This window comes from Seriola aureovittata, chromosome 21, assembly GCF_021018895.1.
Source record: "Seriola aureovittata isolate HTS-2021-v1 ecotype China chromosome 21, ASM2101889v1, whole genome shotgun sequence".
NCBI classification, from domain to species: domain Eukaryota; kingdom Metazoa; phylum Chordata; class Actinopteri; order Carangiformes; family Carangidae; genus Seriola; species Seriola aureovittata.
The window spans coordinates 10973106-10986139 of NC_079384.1; the positions used below are offsets into that span (position 1 = coordinate 10973106).

The following is a 13034-nucleotide window of genomic DNA, read 5'->3' on the forward strand; positions in this document are numbered from 1 at the left end:
TGTCATTTCGGACATGAAGGTGGACAAAGGTTATTATGTCTTTCTTTCTTCTGTCTACACAGGAATACATGTTGTTGATTTCACACCTTGCGTTTAATATTCACTCCTGAGCTTAAGAACGGCCATTATCCTTTAAAGATGCAACCAAAAGTAATTAACATAACAATATTTAAAAACAGCTAATACCGAAGAATATAACAATATATCACAATTGAAAACACTGCTATTAAAGTTGGTCACATTATGTGGCCTGCCCATCCCCTGCACACTGTATACGTCCATCATATACTTATCGGTTAAAGTTGTAACTGCTCTTTGTTGCTTTTTCTTTGTTTTACATTTTCATGTCATCTGTTAATCATCTCATGTAGCTTTGAGGATTTAGATATCAAAGGGCCTCTGTGACATGCAGCTAACTGCTATTCAGCCTAATAAGAGTCACATTTGTATTTGTAACATTGGTTACTTTTAAATCTTTTCAATAAGAAAATGATTTTCTGATCTAGCCATTTGTTATCTCTGTCTGGATGGTAAATTGAGGACTTATAATTGTTTATAAATCTAATTTTTATTTTCATTGACGACATTTCTTGTAACCATCTTAAATGATTTGTTTTTTTGACCTTTGCCTGTTTGGTCCCTCTTGCTGCATCATGATTCACAAAGCTGCTTCTGTAACACCGGTGAATAAAGGCGTGAAATTTAATTTAACCTCCAAGTATTACCTCTGGGACTGTGAAACTCATTACAGAGCACCATGTAATTTTGTTATCAGGCATTGGGCAGCCTGATACACTGCTGCCATCTAGTGTAACTTCATAGCTCGGCTGCAGACAGCTAGGCTGGGGGAAAAAGTACTTCACATCTCTACTTATTCATGTAACAGTTAGGAAGTGAAATTATACATAAACAGGAAATTTATTTAGCCCATAATTAGAGATGAGAATCCTTCCTTATTACTACTGGAGACGCCCTCACACTGATCACTCATCTTGCCCGACATATGAATCACAGAAAAACATTTGCTAAAAGATAGAAATTTACCAGGGAACATTTTCCAGAAGTGAAATGTTTATTTCAAACTTCCAAAACTTCTACAGTTAAAAAATTACCAGCATGTATCTTTCCCCCATTATCATCACAATCTGTGGCGCTCTTTACCTACACTAATTTACACATCAACAGTTTAAAATGTATCAAAATCTAAAAATTCCCCGTTACATCTGAAAAAACAAGGCAACTGAACACTGTACCCTTCTTGCTTTACAATACTTTGTTTTGTTTTTGTTTTTTAAACAGACATCATACTTATTCTGACAACATACAGTATAAGTGGCATTCTGGTATGAACAACGATGACGTATGAACAGTGACTGATGTATTAAATGTGAAAAGCAAAATTTACTGACAGTAAAGACGTTCTGACGTCACAGGAAAAACAAAAATAATGTCAATCTTTCCAAAAATATACTGTTTAAAGCCATTTCCTTAATGAGTCTTAAGGAAGTTGGTATTCTGAGGTGGATTTGGATTACAGTGTGGCAACATTATACACTGACACTCGAACAGTAAAATATAACATTAAAATACAGCTTTAACAGGTCAATGATCATTCAAACAGCCACAATACTCTTATATCCAGTTTCAATGTGTGGCTTGATTTAAATAAATAGAAGTTTGATTTGTATGTAAAAGGCTTGTGTTAAAAATGTGACAACGACAGACTAAAATAAAGAGAGTTTCTAAATAAAGTTAAAGGTTGCCAGTGAGGGCCGAGTCCATGAGGTCATCATCTTCATTTCTCATATACATTGGACTGGGCCGGGATGGACGCTCTGAGCCCAGCATAGACAAAGATGAATCTGAAGCCGAGATGGGCGACCGAGACCAACTGTCTGCTTTAATTGGATGCGAGGACGGCCCCATGGACATTGATGACTTCTTTTTCTCTTTGTCCCTGTCCCTTTCTCGGTCTCTGTCCCTCTCCCGTTCCCTCTCCTTCTGCTTCTTCTTCTCTTTCTTGTGTTTCTTGTGCTTCTCCCCTGAGCTGAGGGGGATGGAGCTCATGTAGTCCTGGGGGGGAAGCGGGCGCATGGTCTGGTCGTCGTCTGAGCTGGGGCTGTTCTGGTGGGACTTCTCGGCCACAGAGCTGCTGCCCGACTCGCTCTCACTGTCGTGGTTGAGCGGTGTGTATCCTGGTGAGCGGCTGTGGCTTGGGGAGGAGCGGTCATGCTTGGGAGTTGAGCCGCTGAAAAGGGGGGATGCTTTGAGGCTAGAAATTTGGGGACGCATAGAGTCACCGGATCCCTCCCCTGCTTTCTGAAGGGTCACTTTGGCCTTGATGCTTGGTGAGCCACCATCTGGTTTGCTAATGATAATTTTGGCCAGACCAGTCGTGCTTACCCCTCCTGTTTTTGGGTCCATCAGCTTTTTATCACCACTGTTCCCTCCAGAAACAGATACTTTTGCTTTTGCCTCTTTATCAGATTTTTCCCGCTTATACTCCCCACTTTGGGAGGATGAGGCATGCTTGGAAGGACCCATGTTTGAAGGTCCACTACTGGGAACATTTCCAGGACCACCACCAGGGGCAGAGGAACCAGTTCCCCCTACTGGTGGCCCAGCCTCACACCCATCCTCCCCCACTCCGCCTCCGCCTACACTCTTCAGTTTGTCTATGACTGCCGTAAGAGAGGGCTTCTTGTTTCTACTGGGAGACTTCCCTTTGGCGTTGGGATTATTTGCATTGTTTTGACCAGCCCCTCCACTGCTTCCACCTCCACCCCCACTTCCTCCACCTCCTCCCCCTCCACCACTGCCTCCACTTCCACTTCCTCCCCCTCCTGCCCCTCCGCCCCCTCCACTTCCACCTCCTCCACTACCATACTGAGACTGGGATCCTCCCGAGAAAGTCATTGAACCAGATGAAGAGGAGGAGCTGGAGGATGACGAGGACGATGTGGAACCAGAGGAGGAGCCCCCACCCATTGGCTTCTGGGAGCTCATGCCTCCACCAGAAGAAGACTTGGACCCTCCTGAACTGCCACCTCCTGAGCCCATTGGTGATTTAGCCTTGGAAGAAGGAGGTGTTCCTGGAACCTGGGACTGCTGCATTTTCATAGGGGAGGACAATTTGTCACCAGAGCTACTGGAGCGGGAGTGAGAAGGGGAGATGTTGGGTTTTATGTTTGGATTCATAAGAGACCCAGAAGGCTTCCCCCCTTGAGGTTTAATTTTATTACTACTTCCAATCCCCCCTCCACTACCTCCAGGTCCAGACAGCCCATGTTTAGTGATGGGGGAGGATCCCGGTTTCCCGACACCCATTCCTTGGGAGGAGCCTTTAGACTGGGATGGCCCACCTCCACCCCCTACTCCGGCACTTCCTGGCTTGGAGCTGTTGCCTTGTGTCATGGAGCCTTCTTTGGACTTAATCTTCCCTGAGGAAGATGAGTGAGAATGATGGCTTTTGCTGCTGCTGGTTCCCCCTGTTCCTCCTGTGCTGCTTGTGGCTGAGCTGCTGGAGGTGTATACACTATGGGATGAAGTCTTCCCCCCAGTTATGGTCCCTTTTGGGATCTGAATTGTGATTTTGGGAATCGGAGGTGTGGCACCACCCGGAGGCGTTTGTGAACGTCCTGAACTACCAGGGGACTTGGAGCCTCCTCCACTTATACTTCCCCCAGAGCCTGAGCCACCACTAGGAGGTGTGTATGGTCGTCCACCTGAGCTGTGAGAAGGCGACTTTCCATCAGGGTCCAGCTTTTTGCGTTTGGGAGGCTTATCTTTAGACTTTCCCTCACTGGATGGGGTCCTGCTACGTTTGACCTGTTTGCCCTCTGTTGAACTGCTCCCCATTCCCATCCCAGAACTGCTCCCTCCGCTACCCCCATTTTCATCCTTTGGCCGCATGAGTCCCTGTTGCTGTTTAACTTTGGGTTCTGCACTTTTAAAGTCACCGCAAGCCGCTCCGAGGCCCATCATGAGGGGGCTCTGGGACCCTCCGCCATGTGCGTCTCCCAAATCGGGAGCCTGCCCCAGAAGCGGTTTACCACCACCACTGTTGCCTCCAAAAACTATTCCCATATCAAAAGGGTCCTTCAGTGAGGGCTCTGGGGTGCTCTGCCCATGTGGAGTGGGATTCTGAGGCGTTCCTGATGGAGTGTTTTGCTGGCTGCCTCCCCCAAAACCCTTGACCAGGTCCATGTCTGCATCGGCGCTTGGAGAGCTGTCATCGAAGTAATTCTGCGAGAAGGTATGGCCTGAGGTCAGGAGGTCCGGGTTGAAGTCAGCAGCGTCAGGGAAAAAGTTGGTGGAAGAGGAATCGCTGGTGGGAGTGGCAGCAGTTGCAGCTGCCTCAGCAATCAGATCAGCAGCGTCCGTGAAAGGATTCTCATTGCTGTTGGTATTGAAAATGTCTGCTGAATCAAACACTGCGCTGCCCTGGCCAGAACTGGAGGAGTCACGAATGGGAGTACCTAGGGGGCCTCCATCCTCCCCACCACTGCCCATGGGGTGCTGCCCATGGCTGCCACCACTGCCTTTGCCTGTCTGCTCAGGCAAATCTGACAAGATTTCTGTGATATCAGGTCCAATGCTATCAGAGCTAGAGAGGCGGACCATGCGAGGTGGTACGGTACCTGGTGGTTGCTGTTGCTGAGACTGGACATGAGACTGTGAATAAGGCATGCCGGGGCCAGAGGGCGGTGTTCCACATTGGCTAGGTGCTGGTGTGATACTATGGGGCGTGTCTAAGCCATCACCAGTCAGGTTTACATCAAAGATAGAATTCTGAGCATCCACATCCATAGAGAGGAGCTCACGATGGAAATCATCTTCATGCGTGACTGGATGGTGCTGGTGGTGCTGCGGCATGGAAGATGCTTGTTGAGATTTCATGCCTAAACCACCACCTGGAGCAGTGCCAGACAACACGCCACCCTTTTCTGATGTCCGTGGGCGCTTTTTCTTCCCTTTTGTGCTCCCTCCAGGGCAGTTTCCACTCATGCCTTCTGTCCGTGGGGAGCCGGATGAAGAATTTTGCCTCTCTAATGGACTAGAACCATACAGTGTAGCAAAATCTTGGGTGGGGTTGTCTTTCAACAAATTCATCAACATAGGATGATTCTTGGTGTTGCTGGCAGGGGACGATGTTGGCGGTGGAGTTTGGTGGGGAGGTGGTGCATTCTGGGAGCTGGGACTGGAACCCACACTTCCAGTTATCTGTAATAGACTTGTGAGTATGGGATTCTGGGTGACTTTGTTGTAGTCATCAGTATGGCCCTGACCTTGCTGTTGTTGCTGATGCTGTTGCTGCAACTGTTGCTGCCCAGCCACCCCTCCTTGGGTTAGGCACTCTCCTCCTTGGCCCTGCCTCTCCGTTCGGGAAATTCCAAACAGAGAAGTAATCGGACCTGTAAAATTGGGTCCCCCGGGGGGTCCTCCTGTGGGTGTGTTGCCCCCTGTGAGCCCAGGCAGCCCCATTGGGTTAGTGCCATCACCTGCTGCCATGTTGTAGGTGGGACTACCAGAGGGTGGCAGATTATTCTTCACCATGATCTCCACCGTCTGTGCAATTAGTGAGAGAGCTGGAGTGTCTGCCTGGATGGTCTCTGCTTTCCTCCGAATGGCCCGCATGGTAACAGGGATGGACATGCATCTAGGGGAGGGAGGACACAATTTCCTACATTACTACTGGAAAACATATTGTCCAAATGTATGTATTCAGAGGGAAATAACAATCTCACCTCTGGACCACTTTGGTGATGAATTCATCAGTGCAGATCAGAGCATCTGACAGTCCTTTATATAGTTTGCAGGATACCTGTCTGGAGTCAATCACCTCCATCACCACTAGGGGTCAAGTGGAAAAAAGGGCTGATTAGCCACAGACTGTCACTGAAACTTGACTGTGACATCACTAGCACTCGCATTAGTATCTACATATCATGCATTACTGAGATGTAGCAAACGTGAGCGCTCACCACAGACTAACGATTCATTGACTGGATGCTGGAAAGAGACGCTGAAACTCGAGTCGGTAAGAGGGCATACTTCAAACTGAAGCAGGCCTGCACTGTCTGGGGGGGGGGACAACAGCAGAAATGCTACACTTGCCACCAAAAAAAAATAATACAATAGCCAACAAATCAGAAGCCATATGCTCACCTTCTTTGATGGAAGTTCGTTTAACACAGCTGCCAATCAAAGTGTTATAGGCTGCCTGGTGCCGGATGATATCCAACAGGACTGGCACTTGTCCTGGGTGGCGAAAGGGGATCTTAGACACCAGCGCTCCTTGGAGGGAACGACCATCTTGCACCGGGGCATCACCATTCAGAAAATAACAGTGCTGCTGATCTGGCAACACCTGTGAGAGAATGAAGACAATAAATAAAGACAATTTTTTTTGTGTGTGTGTGCATGCATATTCTTTTTTTTTTTTTTAACTTAATAACAAAAGCAGCAAAAAACACCATTACATAACAAGACAGCAGAGAGAAGTAGAGTAGTGGTGTCACTCATAAACAGAAAGCAGAACAAAGGGTAATATGCAGAAAATTGCTGTGATAGTAATCCTGATGAAGAAGCTCTCACAATAATTGACAGGTTAGAAATGTAATAATGAAATAATTATACTGAATTTAACGTAACTGACAATAAGCCCAAAACAGAGCAGATTAGAGTTCCAATGAGTGACCAAAGTTACGAGAAAAGCAATGAAAAGAAAAAGTGAAAAGGTTGGCCTTTTACGGCCTGTATAACATTGCTCTAACCACTGAACAATCACATAACGATAAAGTGCTTGTGTGTGTCTGCTCACAGAATAGAAGTGCATATTATGTGAGGGCGGCGGTGTGGAGCTGCCTTCCTCCAAGAGCTGGAGCTGGCTCTGGACAATTAACTGGTAAAGAGGTGAGAGGCTGGGTGAGGTCTCAAACACTGGGATCGCTGGGGGGGGGGGGGAAATAGAGGTTTAAGTTTAAATCATCAAAAAAAAGTCAGTCATCTAAGGACATATTTATGAATTAAGAATACAGTGTTCCTGTGATGCACTCACAAGTAGCATTTCCCATCCTCTGAATAAAGGACAGTGAAAAAGGCATGGGGCGGTTCATCTTGAGGAAAAAACAAGCTGGCAGGTCCACGCAGTTGGAGTTAGTCACAGTGGAAAAGGACGGTGTCCTGAAATGCACCGAAAGTAAAATCATCAGTTGTCTCCCTTTTTTCTCAACTAGCTCTGTGATAGGACCACTAACATAATACACTTTCTTACCCCTTGTTGTCCACTGGGTGGGATCCAGTGATGAGTGGAGCGATTGGGAGCTTGTAAATGGCGGAGGTTCCCTCGATTGTCACGGAGACACTGGCACCCAGAGAGCGCGGAACTGCAAAAAAAAAAAAAAAGTGCCAGAGGTCACACAAGGATAACTGCAATCCCTCAGCAAATCACATGGCTAGTGGCTGGTGGATATTCCTTTGCTCCTGTGGACACTTGTCGTCCACGTCCTCCACGCACTTACCATTGTTGTCTGTTAAGTTGAGCTGTGTGCCTGTTCCCTCTTCAAATATGTCATAAGGGGACACATAACACTGAAGAGTAACAAGATGGCCACCACTCCTGGCTGTCAGCAAGCCCACACTGCCATGAAGAATAGTCTCCACTGTATTTGCATTGGTTGCTAACCTAGAAAAGACACATCAATTACAAATCATTTGAGAAATGCTCAAAGTTGGCTTTTTACTCCATATTTTCAATTGATACTACGAGTTAAGTAAATGTATATTTTACGCAGTGCACTGATTTATTACATAGGATACATTCTTTTAATATTAAACCCTCAAAAATGAAAAGTTCCACCCTTGCTACCTCTCCTAAGATTACCTTTAATACTCTGATTAGGACTCTCTTCCTTGCATAACTCTGTGAATGATCACAGTGCTCCTTCAACAATCAAATGAAATTTAAAAAATGTACATTTACTGTTAGCTTCATTAGCCCACAGCATGACATCATATCCCACACAATACTAAAGCTGATGTGCAAAGTAACAAAAAGAGATTTTGTGAACTTACCTAAACATGTGCATCATCTTGGTGAGATCAAGCTCCAAAGACTGCAGCGCTATATACATCTTGGTTTTCAGCTTACTGGAACAGAAGCAAAGAAGGGTAATTAACTATAACGGACACAAAAACAATAAAAAGCATAAAGATATGTGGCATCTGTGTCTTATAAAAGAACTCGTCTTTGATCGGGTCTTCTGGGGATTCACATTTTCACACAAACGTGAAGGAGAGAGATGTTCATTTTTCCTTTAATGGAATCGATGGGTTCACCATCAAGTCAATCTATCATTTGTGTAAAAAAACAAAAGTCCACTTACTTGTCTCCAGGGAGCTTGTATAGGCCGACCAGTCCCTTCAGATGTTTGGAGAACTCTTCAAAGTTCTTTTCCCTGATGACAAGCAGGAGAAGAGGTGGTTGAGACAAGTATTTCTCACAGACGCCAGCATTAGTCCACAAAATAAAACTAAGAAATTCAACACTGAAGTCTGTGTATCAGATGGGAGTGTACAGTAAAGTGTGCGGTTTCTACTCACCTTAGATGCTGAATCAGCTCGGGACAACTCTGTAGCCAACAAAATAAAGGAAAAAAAGGATTTAATACACTCATTGACAACGCCTTTAGTAAAGGTGGATGAATGAAAATAAATTGAAGGGTGGAAAGGTATTCAACTTCTCTTCAAGGACAAAGACTAAGAGAAATTCTTAAAAATGTGGTAAGCTAGTATAAAATTCATAGTAAGCAATGACCAAGCTTTGACTCATGAGCCTTATAGAGAAATATGGAAGTTAGAGTAGACTGACCGTGGGGTTTTCTCCCTGATGAGCCACCTTGACATCCACTAGCTGGCCAGTGGTGTCCAGCTGCACTTCCACATAGAACATGTCCGATGTGATGTAGCACTCTGTCCCTGATGGGCTGAGGTGGGAGCCCAGCCTGCGCAGGTGAGACAAACAGAAGAAGATGACTGAGACAGACAGAAAACACATTCAATTTCCTTGTGTGTGCGGGAACAGCCACTCATCTGTTCCAATTTAGTCCATTTAGAAATGGTTTTAGTGTATTGGACAAGCAAGTAATTATCCCTGCTGACTGAGTCCACAATGCATAATTGCAAGGAATACAGTTCAGATGATAAGAACCTGCAATGTTTTAAGGTTAACCCAATCAGCGGTTCATTCTCTGCTGAATTTAGAAAAAAATAATCATCAACTGAACACCTTTCATCCCCCTCAATTTCCTGTACTGAGGGTTGCCCTCTCTATCAGTCATAGACCAGGTTAGAGTACGAGAGAACAAGTAAAAGAGAAAGAACTCACATGTTTTGTCGAGCGATGGATTCTAGACGATCTGTCATGGAGGGCAGAGATGACACTGAAAGAGGAGGCAGAGATGAGTGGGAAATTTTAAAATCACGTAATGTAACCATGTCATAAAATTGTTGCCTAGTGGTCCTTCTGTCCACAGACAAGTTTGTTTTAGGCAGCTTGGCAGTACCACTGGAATTTTCCTGGAATGTTTAACAGTTCATTTAAGTCTAAATACAGTTATGATCCCCTGTCTAATGAAAGAAAGTAACATGTTTTAATGGAAAATGCTGCCCTTGAGTCTCACCTTTCAGCGCTCTCTGCAGGGTCTCCAGACAGGTGAGCAGGAGCTGGTGACCTGCGGCATTCATCGCACCACGTTTCTCCTGGGACACAGCATGAGGAAAAACAGAGGAATAAGGGAGAAGTTGAGAGAAAAAAAAAAGTCTTTTATCAGCAAGATTTGATATTCACGTTTGTTCCACCACTTGCTTAGTCAGCACAATAGGTCAGACATTTAAATGTCATTACTATAATTTCACCGGCCTGGGAGATAAGTTATTAAAGTAAAAACTTGTTTGTGCAATGCAGTGATTAATTGCTTTAATGTATTTTAAATTGGTTAGTGAGTCTCTCTTGTGGGTACTAATGTGATCTGATGAGGGATTGTCTGGCTGTCTAGCTGGCACTGCTGGGTCTTTATGGATATTATATCTGTGTTTGTGGCAAAGTTCAAATGTTAATACTCAACTAAATAGATAAATAACTGATTATTTATTTTCAATGCAGGGAAAGAGTTCCACCCATAATGACAAAAATATTTTTTTAAGTGCTCAATTGAGAATTCAAACAGATTATTTTTTATTTTCTCTCACTGAATCATGTCTCTGTCTCACCATGGCCTGACGCACAACTTTGCAGGTCTCCTGCCATGGCCGTGAAGCGTTGTGTTTGGCATGAAGCCTCTCGAGCAGAGCAGTCATGCGACTCTGCTTTTCTGCTTCTGAAAAAGATGTAACACACATTAATGTATTTTTTACATATTTAATTTCCTTGTTTGAGATACTGTAAGCCTCACTACACCTCTACACTGATTCCATCTCTTCTCATGCAACTCCAACAACACATAGTGAAAACGATTAGTCTTTGTACTTGACATTCACCATTTTCAAACATCTCTCATATCTCTACAGAAAATCTACTAAGGCTATAACAACATGATCATAACTATGTGGCAGGATTCCCAAAATGTCACTGGAACAAAAATAAACAAGTATACAGCAAATAGCCAACAACCTCAGAACACATGTACATAATATGTATACAAGAACATGTTGAAAATTTTCCAAAGTGATGAAAATTAAGGGTAGATATGATGAACAATAAGTCACGCAAGTTTACTGCTTTTTTATGTCAGGCCAAATCAAGTGAACAGCTTTTCTTTAATTAGCCAACAAGTAGTACGTTTTACATTAATGTCTTTTTTTTTATAAAATTAGTTAAGTAAATTATTAATGGTAGGGTGTCAATAAGACTATAAGTAAGTCCCTTACTTCCTAGTAGTTTCTTGGAAAGAACCCTACAGTTTGGTGCCAATTAAGTAAAAAACTAGAGCAAGTTAGTTCAAATAGTTGTGTTAAGTGTTTCATTGAAATTGCTCCATTTAAACCCCAGTTAATATTTATTAATGTAAACTTTATACTTAATTTATAGTGTTTATTTTGAATACATCCACATTTGCACGTTTACCTACTACCTTCTGAATAAAAGTATCTTGGTTGTGATTCCTTAGATTTTCAAATGACTGGAAGTGTACTAACTGATCACTCTATTTTACCTGTCATTAGTATCAAATTATATGGTTCTTCTGTAAACTTAAATAAATAAATTTGCATTGTAAAATAAGATGTTAATCAATCAAGTCACATGACATCCCTCAAAAAACAGGAGAATTAGCAACCCGTGTTTGGCCAAAAAGAAGCTAGTGTTTTGTTATTATAAACTGTCAGAAGAGTTAGCTACTGCAGTGCTACAGTTTCCTAGTTAATATCGGGTAGATAAGCGGGTTGCACCTTTCGATTAACACAACAAGTCAAAATAAGGCAAACATATGTGATGCCAATTATTACTTTCAGAGACATTTTGTGAAATACCTAACATTAGTGCTGGCGTTCCTACAAAGTTGATGTTAGCGAGTTGCTAACGTTAGCTATTAGCCCACTGCAGAGAGCTAGCTACTACTCTACCAAAAACAACACTGCTCAGAGCCACCAACTTGTATTCACGGGCGATCGTTATTGAGTTTTTAAGTTGCCCACATACATGTGAACTCACCCACTTACAGACGTGTTAAGTCAAAGACGTAATGAACAATCGTTAGTGTTACACAGCCGGCTAAGTTAGCTGTTAGCCATCGTCAGCAAGCTAGATCATTATAATAACAAAAATCAGTAGTAAAACACGGGTCATATTCTTACCTGTTACCTCTTCGGTTTTGGCCCGATCCCCATGAGTCTGATTCCCTCCTTGCTGAACCGAGATAGAAAGTTCCCTTGCAGGGCTGCCGCTTTGCATTGAAACACCAGGCCCCGCCGCCATTGTTACCCACTTCGGCTCACCCACTTCGGTTTCCCCGCTTCGGTTCCCCGCTTCACCATCCGGGGATCCGTACAGTCTGAGCAGGGGAAAGACAAACCCACTTTCGTGGTGGGGATTTCTTTCCATTTCATACTTCAGTATGTTTTACAGACAGATGACTTTCGTCTTTAGCATAATTTCAGAATAATTTATTTCGTAGACTTATTTACTTCTGTAATTAATTTAGACTTAAAAAAATAAAACAAAATTTAAAAAAAAATCATCTTTGATCTGTAATTTGGCACATCCTCACAATTATTTCTGAATATTTAGCAGCATAATTTAGGGGGAAACATAGCTTTTGTCTCTATTCAAACAAAACCAATACCCAAATCTCTTGACTGGACTTCCTAAATTAAAGTCAATGGTCTGTTTATGACTCCAGATGGCGTGCGATCACCGCAAGTAAATGATTCATGATTTGCCAAGAGCAACTAACCACGAATATCCAAAGGAAGGTTGAAATAATCATGTTAATTGTCTTCAAAAACAGAACAATGCAGCACCTTAATGTGGTGATCGTTTTTCCCTACAAATTCTACTTTTTTATGCCCTCTTGTATGAAACAATCACATGAAGCAATAGGTAATTAAGCAGTGGATAAAGATATTTTAAACAGCAAATGCACAAACTGCCACACACACACACACACACACACACACACACACACACACACACACACCTGAGCCTATTGTACAGCTGAGCCTGTGGCAATGAGTGCTCTCTGGGGAGGATTTTCCCACCAACCATTATGACCTGCAGAAGAGAGGGAGTAGGAGTGTGTGCATGAATACATGTGCATTTGTGCATATGCAATAATATATTTGTGAACATGGGTTTAAAAACCACACACACACCCTCAAGCACACACACCCACACAGACACACACACACACACACACACACACACACGAGAGATAGCTATAGACAGCAGTGGAGATGGAGAGGGACCAGATTGGCATCGTCTGAGACAGTAGGCAGACCCACAGATAGACATGAGAAAAGAGGGGAGGTGCCGCTAT

The 13034-nt window shown here is 43.6% G+C and overlaps 1 protein-coding gene across 1 annotated transcript; it reads right to left on the bottom strand.

Moving 5' to 3' along the window:
* Positions 1–1049: 1049 nt before the first annotated feature.
* Positions 1050–12031, bottom strand: med1 (mediator complex subunit 1). The gene is made up of 16 exons (XM_056366288.1): positions 11854–12031; positions 10273–10379; positions 9684–9762; positions 9389–9443; positions 8873–9005; positions 8605–8633; positions 8388–8459; positions 8077–8151; positions 7524–7687; positions 7277–7388; positions 7061–7185; positions 6824–6951; positions 6169–6370; positions 5985–6080; positions 5748–5853; positions 1050–5659 (listed from the first exon to the last, which is right to left on the bottom strand). Exons 1-16 carry the CDS (start codon positions 11972–11974, stop codon positions 1753–1755), a joined length of 5511 nt encoding a protein of 1836 aa, XP_056222263.1. The 5' UTR covers positions 11975–12031; the 3' UTR covers positions 1050–1752.
* Positions 12032–13034: the final 1003 nt, after the last annotated feature.